General features: G+C 45.8%; 1 protein-coding gene across 2 annotated transcripts in view; it reads right to left on the bottom strand.

Moving 5' to 3' along the window:
- The window catches only part of LOC136288547 (E3 ubiquitin-protein ligase BRE1A), a 29,188-nt gene extending 15,788 nt beyond the window's left edge, over positions 1 to 13,400 (bottom strand). The window contains exons 1-14 of one of the 2 annotated variants that reach the window (XM_066181862.1): positions 13,313 to 13,400; positions 9,796 to 9,966; positions 9,511 to 9,678; positions 9,244 to 9,391; positions 8,896 to 9,078; positions 7,207 to 7,325; positions 6,194 to 6,340; positions 5,925 to 6,002; positions 5,490 to 5,609; positions 4,061 to 4,240; positions 3,732 to 3,867; positions 2,929 to 3,050; positions 2,227 to 2,618; positions 1,596 to 1,713 (exon numbers count right to left, since the gene is read on the bottom strand). In XM_066181862.1, the coding sequence (XP_066037959.1) occupies positions 1,596 to 1,713; positions 2,227 to 2,618; positions 2,929 to 3,050; positions 3,732 to 3,867; positions 4,061 to 4,240; positions 5,490 to 5,609; positions 5,925 to 6,002; positions 6,194 to 6,340; positions 7,207 to 7,325; positions 8,896 to 9,078; positions 9,244 to 9,391; positions 9,511 to 9,678; positions 9,796 to 9,924 (2,040 nt within the window). In that variant the 5' untranslated portion in view covers positions 9,925 to 9,966; positions 13,313 to 13,400. The remainder of the gene's footprint in view (positions 1 to 1,595; positions 1,714 to 2,226; positions 2,619 to 2,928; positions 3,051 to 3,731; positions 3,868 to 4,060; positions 4,241 to 5,489; positions 5,610 to 5,924; positions 6,003 to 6,193; positions 6,341 to 7,206; positions 7,326 to 8,895; positions 9,079 to 9,243; positions 9,392 to 9,510; positions 9,679 to 9,795; positions 9,967 to 13,312) is intronic. The other variant, XM_066181864.1, reaches the window with a different exon arrangement.
- Positions 13,401 to 13,437: the final 37 nt, after the last annotated feature.

Genomic DNA, 13,437 nt, shown 5'->3' with positions numbered 1-13,437 from the left:
AGGACAAGCAAACAAAATTGAGTATATATTCTAAATGATGTTCATTGCCTCGGAGGTTATTACGCAACGGACATAACAGACCAGTAAAGCAATTTTAGTGCCATACTGTGGTCTACACACGACCATTAAGACTGGCAGATACTGCCCCAGGTGCCGAAAAATATAGAGAGAGAGGAATAAGACACATGTAAGCATGTTGAGCATCATGGCGAACAGGTGTCTTCTTCAATACAAAACTGTAATTCTGACTTTTCTTAGTGCCTCCTGCCTCACATTGGGTGCCAAAAATATGTAGTGGCTTGAAAGCAAAACTAGTGAGACACTTCAAGTCAGAAATACAATTTAATAAGAAGGAAAAAGTAAGTAAAATAAAATAAATGAAATAATACAAAAGACCACTGACAGTGTCAGAATACAACCTGAGCAGGGTGGCGGAAGCAGTCCAGATGAGGTGGTCTTCTTGAAGCAGTGATCCTGTAGAAAGGTCTGATAGCTCTTGTCCTCTGGGAATCCAGTGGGTAAGGGCTCCCTGTGTTGTCCCAAATCCCAGATTATATCCAGGTGAGAAGGCTTGGCTCCTCCCCCTGGGCACAGCATCTCACAATGGGCTGATATCTTTCTATGAGTCATGCAGTGGGTCCTTGATGGCCCATTAAACAGAGACAGCTCCTGGAGGGAGTTACCTGTGAGTCTTGTGGCAAGGCGTTGATGGGCCATTAACAGAAGATAGTCCGGAGGGAGGGGGCAAGGGAAATACTGCCGCACCTGGTTTCAACAGCTCATGAAGATGGTGATAGAATACATACTTTGGGCACATCCTACACTGCAACCCAGGACACCGACAAAACAAACACAAAGACAAAAAGAGGAAGCAAACCCCTCCAGTCATAACAACTGATAAACTTCTGAGAAACTACAGGAACCACTTCCAGGAAGACCAGCTTGGACTTTCTAACTGATGACACTGTAGAGCAGGAATGGCTCCTGAACTGGAAGGCCTGTGAGAATCAAGAATTGTTTAAATCCAGAAGCAATGTGCAGGAAAAAGGAGATCAAGGATGAACAAACTGGGGTTAGACAGAGAAGGGTACAAAAGAATCCAGATCCATGGAAAACATGGGCAGTCAGAACACATTTGTCTGGCTCAGCCTTGCACATGATTATTACATCCTGTCCTAACCTAACTTCATGGATCTTTTTATTGCACATTTTCCTAAGTATCACTGTGTAATCTCACTCTTTACCCCATGCATGTGTGCTGCACAGAGTGAGTGCTGCCTATAGGTGAGACCTGCTTGTGAAAAAGGCAAGAGGGGCTTGAACCACAAGGGTCCCAAACAGAGGGACAAGCTGGTACTTAAGGGATCTGAAAATGGGTCTGTGCTTACAAACCTAGAGTTTGTTGTGTGTATGTGCCTGCACTAGCAACTTGTCCCTGTTTATCTCCAGACCATTCCAATCTCTAAGTGACAAAGCTGAGAAGACAAGTAATCCTCAGTACTGAGGAGGGAAAAAACACAGTTCTGCTGCAGAGTATCTGAAAAGAAGTTTAAGTAACACATTAAAAAGAAAAAAGGAAGAGGAATTAGAAATACCTCAGCTTTTGCCTTCTTCTCAGCTGCCATCAGCTGCACCTTGTCTCTCTGCTCTTTGGGGGCAGAGCGGTACATATCTAGCAACAGTTTCATCTCCTTCTGGCTCTCCTGGGCCTTCCTGGAGAAAGGGAGACAGACCATGGTGAGAACACAGCAGCCAAGCCACATTGTTACACAGCCAGCATGAGAGCCTGGCAATATTCTCTCCTCCTACCACACGGATATGGAGTTGACCCTGGCTCACCTTGTCCTGGTAACAAAAAACACCAGCTGAGCTACAGGCTGGAACAGAAACATGTTCAGACAGGTGGGTTGAAAGGCAAGAAGTGGGGTGGAAATGAAGTATGTATCCTAACAATAAGCTACAAACTATCCTCCCTCTGCTGTGGGAACCATCCAGGAGTGGGAACACTGATGTGTCCAGATCATGATGCATACAGTTTGGTAATTCACGCTTTAGGCTATTGTAGGAAAAACATTCTACATTGATCATATCACAGCCAGAAACAGAGGGTGTCAAGAAACTCTCTTGGCTCCAAACTTCGGTGATGCTGATCCCATAAAAGCAAGAATATGCGAACACCCCAGACTTGGGCACTGCTTCCACAGGAAAGGGAAAGACAACTCTTACTTGAGCTCAGCCTTCAGCTGCTTGATCACATCAGCCTCCTTCTTTCTTCCATCTTCATGCTTCCCTTTCTCCTTCTCTTTGGACTCTCTCTCCTTCTCTGATTCCTTCTGTTTCTGCTTTTCCCGCTCTCGTTCCTTTTCTTTTTCTTTCTCTCGTTCTCTCTCTTTCTCCTTCTCCTTCTCTCGTTCCCTCTCCCTTTCTCGTCTCTCCCGCTCCCGCTCCTCTTCATCTCGCCTGGCCTTCATTTCATGAACATCTTCAAATGCAGCCTTGGGAACAGACACTTGGGCAGAAGGATCATCAGGTTCCTGCTTGATCCCTGCACATTCCTCCTTCGTGTCTTCAGTGCTGGCCTGGGACTGGAGGAGAGCACTGCCACTGCGAGAGCGGATCTGGCATGGAACAGGAAGAGAGACAACCAAGAAAACCAACATCTAAGTTCTTAGCCAGGAATCTTCCTTACCCCTTTCTCCCATCTTCCCAGATCCACACTTCCATGCCCCCTTCTCATGGAGCACTACACAGCTACAAAGGAAGAGCATTCATTTGGTCAAAGGAAGCAGCAGAGTGCAGAGCTCCACAGAAAACTTCACTGCATCCTGCACAGTGTACCAGAAAGGTTGATGTTGCTGGCAAGGGTGACAGCATTCCCCCTTCTCCTAAGCACTTTCCCCTCTTCTCTGGCATTTCCTGCTGTGTTACCTTGCTCAGGTCAGACTGGGCCTCTCTCAGTTTGCGCTTGTATCTCAACACCTCTCCCTTCAGCTGGTGGTTGTGATTCTGGAGGCTGCTGATGAGGTGACGCATCTCCCGGTTAATTGGGCCTGCAAAAACAGAAACACCTTTGTAACAAACCACACTTCTGTCAACCTTCTTGAGGACTTTCATCGAGATAGAGAACAAGCTACCTGACAATGACAAAGAACAAAATAAAACTATTACCATTCTGCCACATAACAGAGCCACAAAAAACACTTGCAGAAAAAAAATCATGCCAGTTTTATATGCCTTACAGATAGGGCATATTTGTAAGTCCTTGCAAATTTATAGTCCTAATTCACACCTCACATTACTTTTATACCCATAATCCTAAGGGAAATGTGACATATTACAAAAGAAATCTGATTTAAATGCTACTTCAGAAGTAATTTATTTCCTCTGATGAAATTTAAGAATTACTGCTTTGCTATCTAGATTGTCCTTACAAACTTGGAAATGAATCCTCCCCTCACAAGTGATTTTTAATAATGCAAAATATCCACCATAAACCAAACTGTTAGCAAAAAATATTTATTACGCAGCATCAAGAAGGAGGTCAGATGATATGGAACTGTCCTCCCAACAAAACAGGTGAGAGCTTTGTTTTTTGAGAGGAAGAGACCTGCCAGAACAAGTATTTAATGCTAACAAAGAATCAAGCCAGGTGTTCTAGTGTGCTGTAGCCCCTAACGGGCATTGGTGAGTAGGTGGTGTTTGTTTTTAGGTACAGCAGAGCAACATCATACCTGCTTGCTCATTGGCAGCAAGTGTCTGTTCAAACTCTATCCTCAACATCTCATATTCTTTGCGGACTTGTGCCAGGGTGTCCTCTAGCTGAATCACCTCCGTGCGTAGCTTCTTGTGAAGGCCGACCTCATCCCTCTGAGGAACAAAAAGGAAACAGAACGTGGTGCTCTGAATCTGGAGTATCTCTCACCTCATCAATATAAGCTACCACAACAGCCTGAATTATTGCCAGAAACGTAAATTTCCTGAGCATTCGCAGAGGCACACAGACCCAGCAGTGATGGTGGATGGCACAAGAGTTCCCAGGCTGATGGAGCAGAGGTGTTACCTCAATCAGTTCCACCTGGCGCTGGTGTGTGGCACGGGTGCCGTGGAGCAGTGTGCGGGCCTCGTCAAGGTGTGCCTTCAGCTGGAGACTCTCGTTATACAAAACAGAAAACTGGGACTGCATGCAGCGATATTCTGGGGTCTCCTTCACAGCCTCTTCCACTGCTCGTCGCAGCTCAACCTGGTTGAGACACGGGAAAATGCCACAAAAAGGAATATTATCCCCTTGCCTTTGGTTTCTGTCTCGCAAGACAGGAGAACAGTGAATCAAGCTGCCACAAGCAAAGACAAAAGTAGAACTTCACTAGCATTACTCTGAAGTAGGCCCAAGTGATATGCTTCAGTACTGATTTTAAAAAGTCTCTGCGGTCTCTGCACACACTAGGCTGCTTTTCTTGCACAACCACATCATGGAAGTTTTTGATTCTTGAGCCTGAAATAGTTTCTCTCAAAGATATGAACTTGGAAAACATAATAAATCATAGTCACCCAGATCAATAAAGATAGACACATAGAAAAGTATGAGAGAACAGAGAAAATGCACATGTAAGTAGGCATTGTGGTTGCCTTCTACCAGTAACACATAATGACGGACAGAAAGAGAAATGAAAAAAAAAAAAACAACCCAGGTGTACAGAACTAAATTCCTAAAAAAAAAAAAGTTAGCAAATGATTGTGACTAGCAGCAGTGAAACATGCATATATACATGCATTCAGCTTGAAAGTAGTAAGGGGGAAAAAAAGTTGTAAGCTAAAGATCATTTCTCTCTAAACAAACTCATGTGGATAAACAGAATTCAGAGGTGCCTCAAGACAGTTCCCAGCATCAGATCTCTGAAATTTAGGGTATTGAGACAGACATTTCTTGTAACTGGCACTGACCACTAAGATGACATTTGGATTATTCTCCCCAACATATCCTTATTACCACAGAGTCACAGCTTCTTGTGTTACCACCTTTAAAACATCACAAACTCATAGGCTGTTTCCTATCTATCATCCCCCAGACTGGGAAAGACATAAATTCATTGATTCTTTCAAGAGTCTCTCTCCCCACACAAGTTCCCTGATTGTTTCTGTTCTCTGGTTCCACTTGCACAGGGAGTGGGGAAGGTGGAAGAGGGATCACTACTTGGAAAGAGGTGAAAACACTTTTAACCAGACATGGTTAAAATGGACTCAAAGATCAGAACGGGACACGGGCAGGAAACCATTACAATTTCCAACGGTGGCCACACGGTGTCACCAACGCACTGAACTGCAAGCGGAGCCACAGACTCGATGAATTGTACCTGGAGCAAAGTGCAACACAGCTAAAGAGGGGGCTCAGAACAGCCACTAATGAGGTTTTTGGAGACACAGCACAGCAAAGCTGAGGGCGATCCATCCCACAGAACATCTTCATCCCCACTTAGCTACAGATGTCTCACCTTGAGCTTTTCATTCTGTGTTGTTACTTCCTCAAGATCCTGACGGAGTTCTTCCAATTCATTGAGGCGATTCCCAGCAAGCTCTTTATTCTCTTCCAGCTCTGCATTCATCTCCTCAAACTGTTGGGATAAACTGCTTGTAAATCCTACTGTTAATGTGTCTCCTGAGAGTTCTAATGAACTATCTGTTCATGCAGTAACAGCAATTACAGACTAAGCAGTCAGGTAATGTGACCAAGTGAGACAGAGTCTAATTCCACCAGGTGTTCTTAAGTAGGAAACTTGTACACAGGCAAAATGGCTTGCCCAGAGTCACCCAGCTTTGTAGCACAGGATCTAAAATTATCTAAAATAAGTATCCAAACTCTGCTGAAGCTGTGGCCCTTGCTTCCCTTGACTTTATTCTCCCCTTGCCCACACCCTAGCTGACCTTACCTTGCGAGCATTAATGGTGATTGTTCCCCCATAGAGGCTGCTCCCAGCTCCATATACCTTGTAGCCTTTGGAATTTACCTGCAAACAAATGCAAGAGATTTCCTCCAGACCCAGTGAAATACTGACAAGAGTGATGGAGCAGATCCAAGACTAAAGAAGGTACACTGCATGTTTTCAGTTCCCCCATAAAAGTCTCAGATAGGATGTCACACACCCATCCAACACCATCCATCACCCCCAGGTTTCCTGGCCAGCAGGGCAGCGCTTACTCGTTCCAGGACATCGGCCAGATGGCGGTTGAGCCTCTGCTCCCTCTTGCGGATCTTGTCAATGTCCCACTGAAGGTCATCAATCATGGTCTCCAGGACAGACACCCGGGATTCTGCTGCCTCCACCCTCTCTTGCAGCTTGGAGAACTGCAATCAAAGGAGTGCTCCAGCCAACAAGCTGCAGAGAATCAACTTTTCCTGAGGCTGCTCAGGAGTTGTTTTCTCTTATTCACCATGTGCTTTTCATCTTTCATTGTGGTGACAGACTACTTCATGAACTGTCCTGAATTTTACACTGGCCAAATCCCAAGACAACAACAAAAATAAGACAAAACTGAAAATGGAGAAAAAGCAGGAAGGTGGTACTATCTGGCAGAATACAGAAGCAGCAACATCAGCATATTAAAAGGCTTTTTTGATTTTAATCTTTTCAATTTCTATGTCCATCTACTCTACAGAGCACCTAAGTGCTCAGAGGTCTAACGCTGAGTGAGACCAGCATTAACACAATTTTTGAATTAACTGAAATCTCTCAGACAAATGCTGCTAATAATGTGAATCCCTTAATAAGTGGGATTATCTTGCAACTGATATCATTCCACTGTCAAACGACGCAGAGAAACCAAGGAATTCAGACTAACAGGGATGTCACCTCAACTGTTCCAGGTGTCTACACAGCCAACTGTTCCAGGTGTCTACACAGCCACCTCATTATCACCTGCTGCTTCCCTTTACTGCAGGCTCCTCTGCTCTCCCCTTTTCTTTAAAAGTTAAATCCATTCAAATCATTGATGTTCTTATATCCTTTCCTTTCATCATGTAACAAGCAAATCAATCTGATTTATACAGAAAATCTACATACAGCTCTCTGTAACAATGACCCTTTTTGTAACTTTAAAACTATGTTGCTCCTGTGCCTCTCCAAGGAAATAAGCTGCTTTCCAATCTACGGTAACCATAAATTATGCTAAGGAGGACCCCAAAGCAGATTTCTTTCTCTCTCCTTTTAATACCTCCTGAGACATGACTCTGTGCTTCTCCTGAAGAACATCAGCCAGTTCCTGCAGCCGTCCATTCTCATGTGACAGGTAGGAATTCAGCTCCACCACTGCTTCTTCCATCAGTGAAATATCTGAAAGGTGCACAAAGAAAAGGAGATTCACAGAAATCAATGAACACTGATTTGAATTCCTGAACAGCAAAGAGAAAAACAAGAAAACAGAAAAAGAGATTTCTGGGTCTAACTTCAGTTTACCTCTCCCATAGGTACCGCTTCCTGAGGGCCTGATCTCCATACACAGAGAGCTTTGACTTGCACTCCCTAATAAAAGGCTCTGCAATTAGACAGTGCTGCACATTTCTGACCCAGGGGCCATCCCCTCACACCAGAGATCACTTCAGCTGTGTCTGTACCAGCAACCCAGAGCATGCCCTTGGAACCCAGGGACATCTTATTTCCCGCCCAAATTCATGCATAAACCCGCTACAACAGGTGGCTCGGTGTGACAGATATAGGTGGTCTATAGCTGCACAGATGATTTGGCTTAACAGATACCAGCTCAACCAGCCTAGCTTGAAGTAAACAAGTCCCTGGACACAATAATGATAGGTGAGATTCAAACCCAGACAGAGGACCTCAGCCAACCCCTTTGAAGCACAGATGCACCCATATCATTGGCCAAGGAGCTAGGCAGAATTGAGACCCTTGACCAAACATGTCTGTAAGCGTGGGCAATTTGAAAGCCCTATAAAACGAGCTGCCAGACAATAAACTGGGGTTGTTGCTGCATGAACTCCTTGTGTTAATGTCTCCAACACCACAGCAACAGCCCAGGATGACACACCTGGCCAACACACCATGACACAAAGTGATAACCACAGCACCTGGGTGACATGGAAAACCAGAACACCTGAGGATAGGCTCAAATGGCACCAATATCAAAGCTACTACAGTTTATGACTGCCAGCCAAGGGCAGCAACACTTCCCTACACCAATGCCAGACTTGGTCAGAACACACAGAAGGCACGCCAAGCATGAGCTGATCCTCCACCCAAGTTTTCATTCCAAAGATTAAAATTCTAACCTTAAGCTAATCAAGTTTTTCAACAATCACTGGAGTGTAAAGTGAATCTGCTAGATTGATTTTTAGAAGCTGGTCATTTGGCTTTCTCTGCAGAACCCTGCTATGTTCCCAGCTAACAGCTACATTAAGCACACCACACCATTAGATGGGCACCATTTTGCTCAGAACTCAGTGGAAACTGAGCAGTTGGTTATTCCTACAATTTCCACTCAACTGCAAATGAGGACTCCACCATCAGTTTGCAATGCTGATCTCACTTCGTTACTTGTAAGTGTGAAGCCTTTTATGTGGTGGCTGAGGACAGCTGGCTGATAAGGTTCAACTGTGCCCTCTGACTTCTCAGGCACATGAACACAGTACTGGCAAAAACAAGTTGCTTCTTAGCCCAACATGTTGTGCAGTGCCCTCAGCATTCCAATACAGAGGTAGCTACATTACATTTCTGGCACCTGGTCCTTTAGTAGAGGTTTTGATAACAAGAGTCTGGAAAGTCAAACAAATTCATTTTGGAAAATAAATGCACATAAGAAGGACTAGACCTCATTGTCTACAATGCAGGATCAGGTCTAAGGTGGGGGCAGATAAGCATTCTTGAATACCTGGCACCTTGGTCATACCTCCACTATTCAGCTTGTGAGACAGCACATCCACCTTCTCCTGCAGCTTGTCATATATTGTCACGATCTGGGCAACAGCACGGCGGGAGGACTCCACACGCTCCTGCAGCTGTGATTCTATCTCCTCACTGGTACTGCTGGCTAGAGTGGCCAGGAAGGAGAATGCCGGCTCCAGTCCTTCTACTGGGAACATAAAGAGGTGAAAAAAACTAAATGCGTTCTAGAAGGTAGCATGTTACTGATCTTTACAATCACAAAAACAAGTCTCTGTCAGCCTTTAGAAATGGACATCAGTATTGTCCGCAGCTGAAATCCATCTTTCCCACTGCCTCCACACAGGTGCCTCACCTCGTTCCCTCTCATCTTTGCGCTCCTGATTACTGTCAGAGTCTGGTTCAGGTTCTGGCACCACCAGTGCTTTTCTTTCAGACAAGAGGTCTCCAAGATCTTGGTCCAGGTCAAAGCGTTTAAGGATGATGCGGATATTTTCATCAAACTGGAAGATAGGACAGGCAAGGCAAGACAAGATAAAGAATGGATGTGAACATAAGGAGAGCAGTAATACAGGAGAGACAAGAAAACAGTGTACGTGAAGTAACAAAAGCTGTTACCAACCTGATTCCAGTATCGGTTGATGATCAGCAGAGAAGCATCATCGGTTGCCTGCCGACGCTCCAGCTTCTCAATGTGCTCCCGCAGCTCATCTTCGATGGCCTGGCGCTGGTCGAGCATCTCCGCAAGCTTCCGGTTCTTGGTCTGCAGGGTCCGGATGTCCAGCTCCTCCTGGGCACAGGCACGTGGGACACAGGCCAGGTCACAGAAGGGCTCATACTGACCCCAGAGACATTTTTGCCTCCAGATGAAGAAAAACAAAAGTGGAGGTACACAAGGAAGACATACCGCTGAAGAAACACCACCAAGTTTAATGGTCTCCACAGTGGTGCCCGAATCTTCAACCCCTGCCTTCTTCTCCGGAGGTGCAGAAGCACCAGGCTCTCCAGCCATTCGTTTATTGCCGATTCCAGACATGATGGCTGAAGTGTACAGATTCCCACCTTCTCCAAGTTCTTCCTGAACATTAAAGAATGCTATTAAAAAAACACCAAATACACATCTACACGGTCAATTTGATTTGGGGTTTTTAACACGCCGACCCATCATGGTAACAAGATGCCCAAAACAGAGCAGATCATGGAACTCAAACGATTTTGAAAAATATTTGCTGGGAGGAATGGATTAAAAGTGGAAGACTGGTAAGAAGGACTGTAAATCACTCAAGTGACCTTGTAGCTGGGAATAATCCTTGATAAGCCAGTGATCCTCTGGCACAGTCTGAGTTTAAGGGTGCCCATATCTCTAATACTGCACCTCTGCCCAAGTGTTGCTTTGGGGATCCTTCAAGTAGCAAGGTAATGGAAACAAATCTACTTCTTGTGTTCTAACTTGGAGTTTGTGCCAGCCTGTGTTGACTCACATTTTCTGGTCCAACATTAAGCTGTAAAAGACATCAGCAGTATCTGCACTGCAAGCAGAAAGCTGATGGGGAAAATATCCACAGCTGTCTAACGCTGAAATGGAAGTACTGTACCTCATCACACTCTGCAAAAAAATTATCATGCAGGTTCAGTCGCTGCTTCAGTTTCTGCATTAACAAAAATGAACCAGGTCAGACTTTAACAAACAACTGAGACAGCGTGTATGTGGTACCAGTTCACAGCACAACAACCAAACTGTTCCTATTGAATCTACACACAAAGCCAGTCAAAGCTAAGGGCAACAACACCCTGGAAATAAACAAGCCCTGTACTCGGAGAGCTCACAAATCCTACGGAACTGAAAAGCAACTTGCAGCCAAGGCTTGTAAAGACCCATTCCAAGAATCTTCCTCTCTACCAGAAGAGATGCAGACATGTTTAAAGAGAACCCATTCCTAACTCAATGCACTCCAAAAAGCTCTGGACTAACAGAGAACCACAGAACAGCTAAGGCTGCCAGGGAGGACTGGAGGTCACCTGTGCCGTGAATGAAACAGGCTCAGCCAAAGCAGGTTGCCAAGGGCCCTGTCCAGGCAGCTTGAGCGTCTCCACACACAGAAACTCAGCTCTGGGCAGTCTCTCCAGTACTTGATAACCCTCAACACTGAAACAGGTTTTTCTCATGTCTGAACGGTATTTCCCGTAATTCCTTAAAATATTATTGAGCAAAATTACAAGTGTATCCTCAAAGGGTTTCCAACACAAATGGAGTGGCTGTAGATGGAAAAGGGAACCAATTAGATCTTCACTAGACATGAGCTGTGTTCTTCTGCCACAGTCACTGATGCTGTGCTAGCCTCTATGGTGCAGACCATAGCAGTAAAACCTGATTTATTCCATTTGAGCCTATAATGGCATTTACAGTCAAACTAGGGGTTATGAACTGAACCTTCTAGCTCTTATCTGCTTTAAATGAGCAGTTCTTGAAAGCCACAAGGCCATTGCATTTTGAAGATGAAGTTGGTACACTGCTTTGCCAAACCTCAGCATTTCACAAACATCTCAGCCTGGCATTGCCTTTCACCATATGCAAAATAGTATAAAGATTATTTCTAAGTGAGTTACTGAAACAGCACATATGGGGATCCTGTGAGGCATCTTTTAACAGAAACATTAAATTACATCTCAAATTAAAAAACAAAGATAACTGCCACTGATCCATTTTCCTTCACTTAGCAGCAGCACTGACTTTAGCTGGAATTTCGAGAGCATTGGAAGGGAACAGCTGTCACTAAAACATCTCATCTGTCCCGTCAGTCCAGCAAGCCACCCCTGTCCACTGCCTTGCATTTCTGTCCACGGACAAAATGCCCCTTTCCACTGCCTCCGGGCGCCACTCCCCTCCCCTCAGCTCCAGCTCCCCTCCACCCACCTCCTCACACACAGTACACCAGACCCCAACACATGAATTTTTTATGGCCACAGACTGTCTCTTTCACAGAATCACAAAATCATTTTGAATGGGAAAAACCGCTGAGATTGAGTCCACCCTATGAACCAATACCACCTTGTCAGCCACACCATGGCACTGACTGCCATGACCAGCCAGGGACAGGGACTCCATCACCTCCCTGGGCAGCCCCTTCCAGTGCCTGACAATCCTTTCTGCTGCTCACACACAGAAGAGGTAAAGAACTCTAAGCATGAACGTACATTTTTTTGACTGTCAGATTTATTTCCTTTTTAAGGAAATCTGCTCTGCTAATGAACTAAGTAAGTTTTACTTTACACACTCTGTATTTGCTTAAAAAAAGGATAGATTTCTGATGACAAGCCCTATAGATTGGAACTCGAATTAGATATTCTCCTCTCACTTATTACCCTTTTACAACCAAATCCAAAACATTTATTTTGCCACCACCAGATGTTCCTGCAACAGTACAGAAACTACATGACACACATATAAACCTGTATTTATGTACAGACACAGAACAACAGAAATAAAAGCCCTGGGCGGATTTAAAAGCTCCTATTTGAGTTTATACGCCCCAGTAGGAGCTCCAGTCAAACAATGTTCCACCCACAAGCCTAACAGGGATTTTTCCATGGCTTCAGGTCAGATTCAGTAGAAACACCTTAAGCATGGAAAGGAGAAAGGGGAAAAATGCCAATCCCCCTGCTCTGCCTGGCCCTAGCATGGCATGGCTGGGATGCTGCGTTGCATTCTGGACTCCTTGGTACAAAGACAAGGAGCTGCTGGAGAGGGTCCAGTGGCAGCCACAAAAACGATGTGGGCTCTGGAGCATCTGTCTCATAAGGAAATAAAAATGACAATTTTTTTTTAAAAAAAAAAAAGTCTGGGCCTTGGTATTATGGAAAGGACTGAGAGGGGATCTCATGAATACACACAAATACCTCCAAGGTGAGTGCCAGGAGGGTGGTCCAGACTCTTTTCAGCGCTACCCAGCAAGGGAATGAGAAACGGTGGCCATAAGCTAAAACACAAGAAGTTCTACCCCAACAAGAGGGAGAACTTCTTTCCACTGACGATGGCAGAGCACTAGAATAGCTGCCCACGGGCGTCGTGGACTCCCCCTGTGGAAACATCCCAATTCCACCTGGATATGTTCCTCCATCACCTGCTTCAGGTGTCTCTGCCTTGGCAGGGGGGTTGCACTGGCTGATCTCAACCCGAAAGATTCTGTGATTCAGCTTCCCACACACACCAGCCGCTCCCACACCTCCTCCGCTCTCCCACATCCCGTGGGGGTCCTGCCCCTGGCGCCGGCATCTTCCCACAGCGCCAGGCGGACACGCCGCGGGCCTGTCCCTCCCTCCGCGGGTGTGCGGTGCCTCCAGCCCCCAGCGACCCCCCTTTCCTCCGCACGGCCACCTCTCGGCTCTCTCCGGCCCCGGCCCGCCCCACAGACCGCCACAGCCACCTCGACATTTGCGCCGCCGCCGCACCCCGACTCGCCGGCAATGGCCGCCGAAGGCCGCCCCTTCCGACCGCCATTTCGCCCTCACCCGTCATGGAGGAGGTGCTTTGCCCTCGCCCGACATGGCG

The sequence above is a fragment of the Chamaea fasciata genome, unplaced genomic scaffold (assembly GCF_029207755.1).
Source record: "Chamaea fasciata isolate MVZ Bird 193981 ecotype frontalis unplaced genomic scaffold, bChaFas1.0.hap1 SCAF_4, whole genome shotgun sequence".
NCBI classification, from domain to species: Eukaryota; Metazoa; Chordata; class Aves; order Passeriformes; family Sylviidae; genus Chamaea; species Chamaea fasciata.
This window is presented reverse-complemented; position numbering and strand designations above follow the sequence as displayed.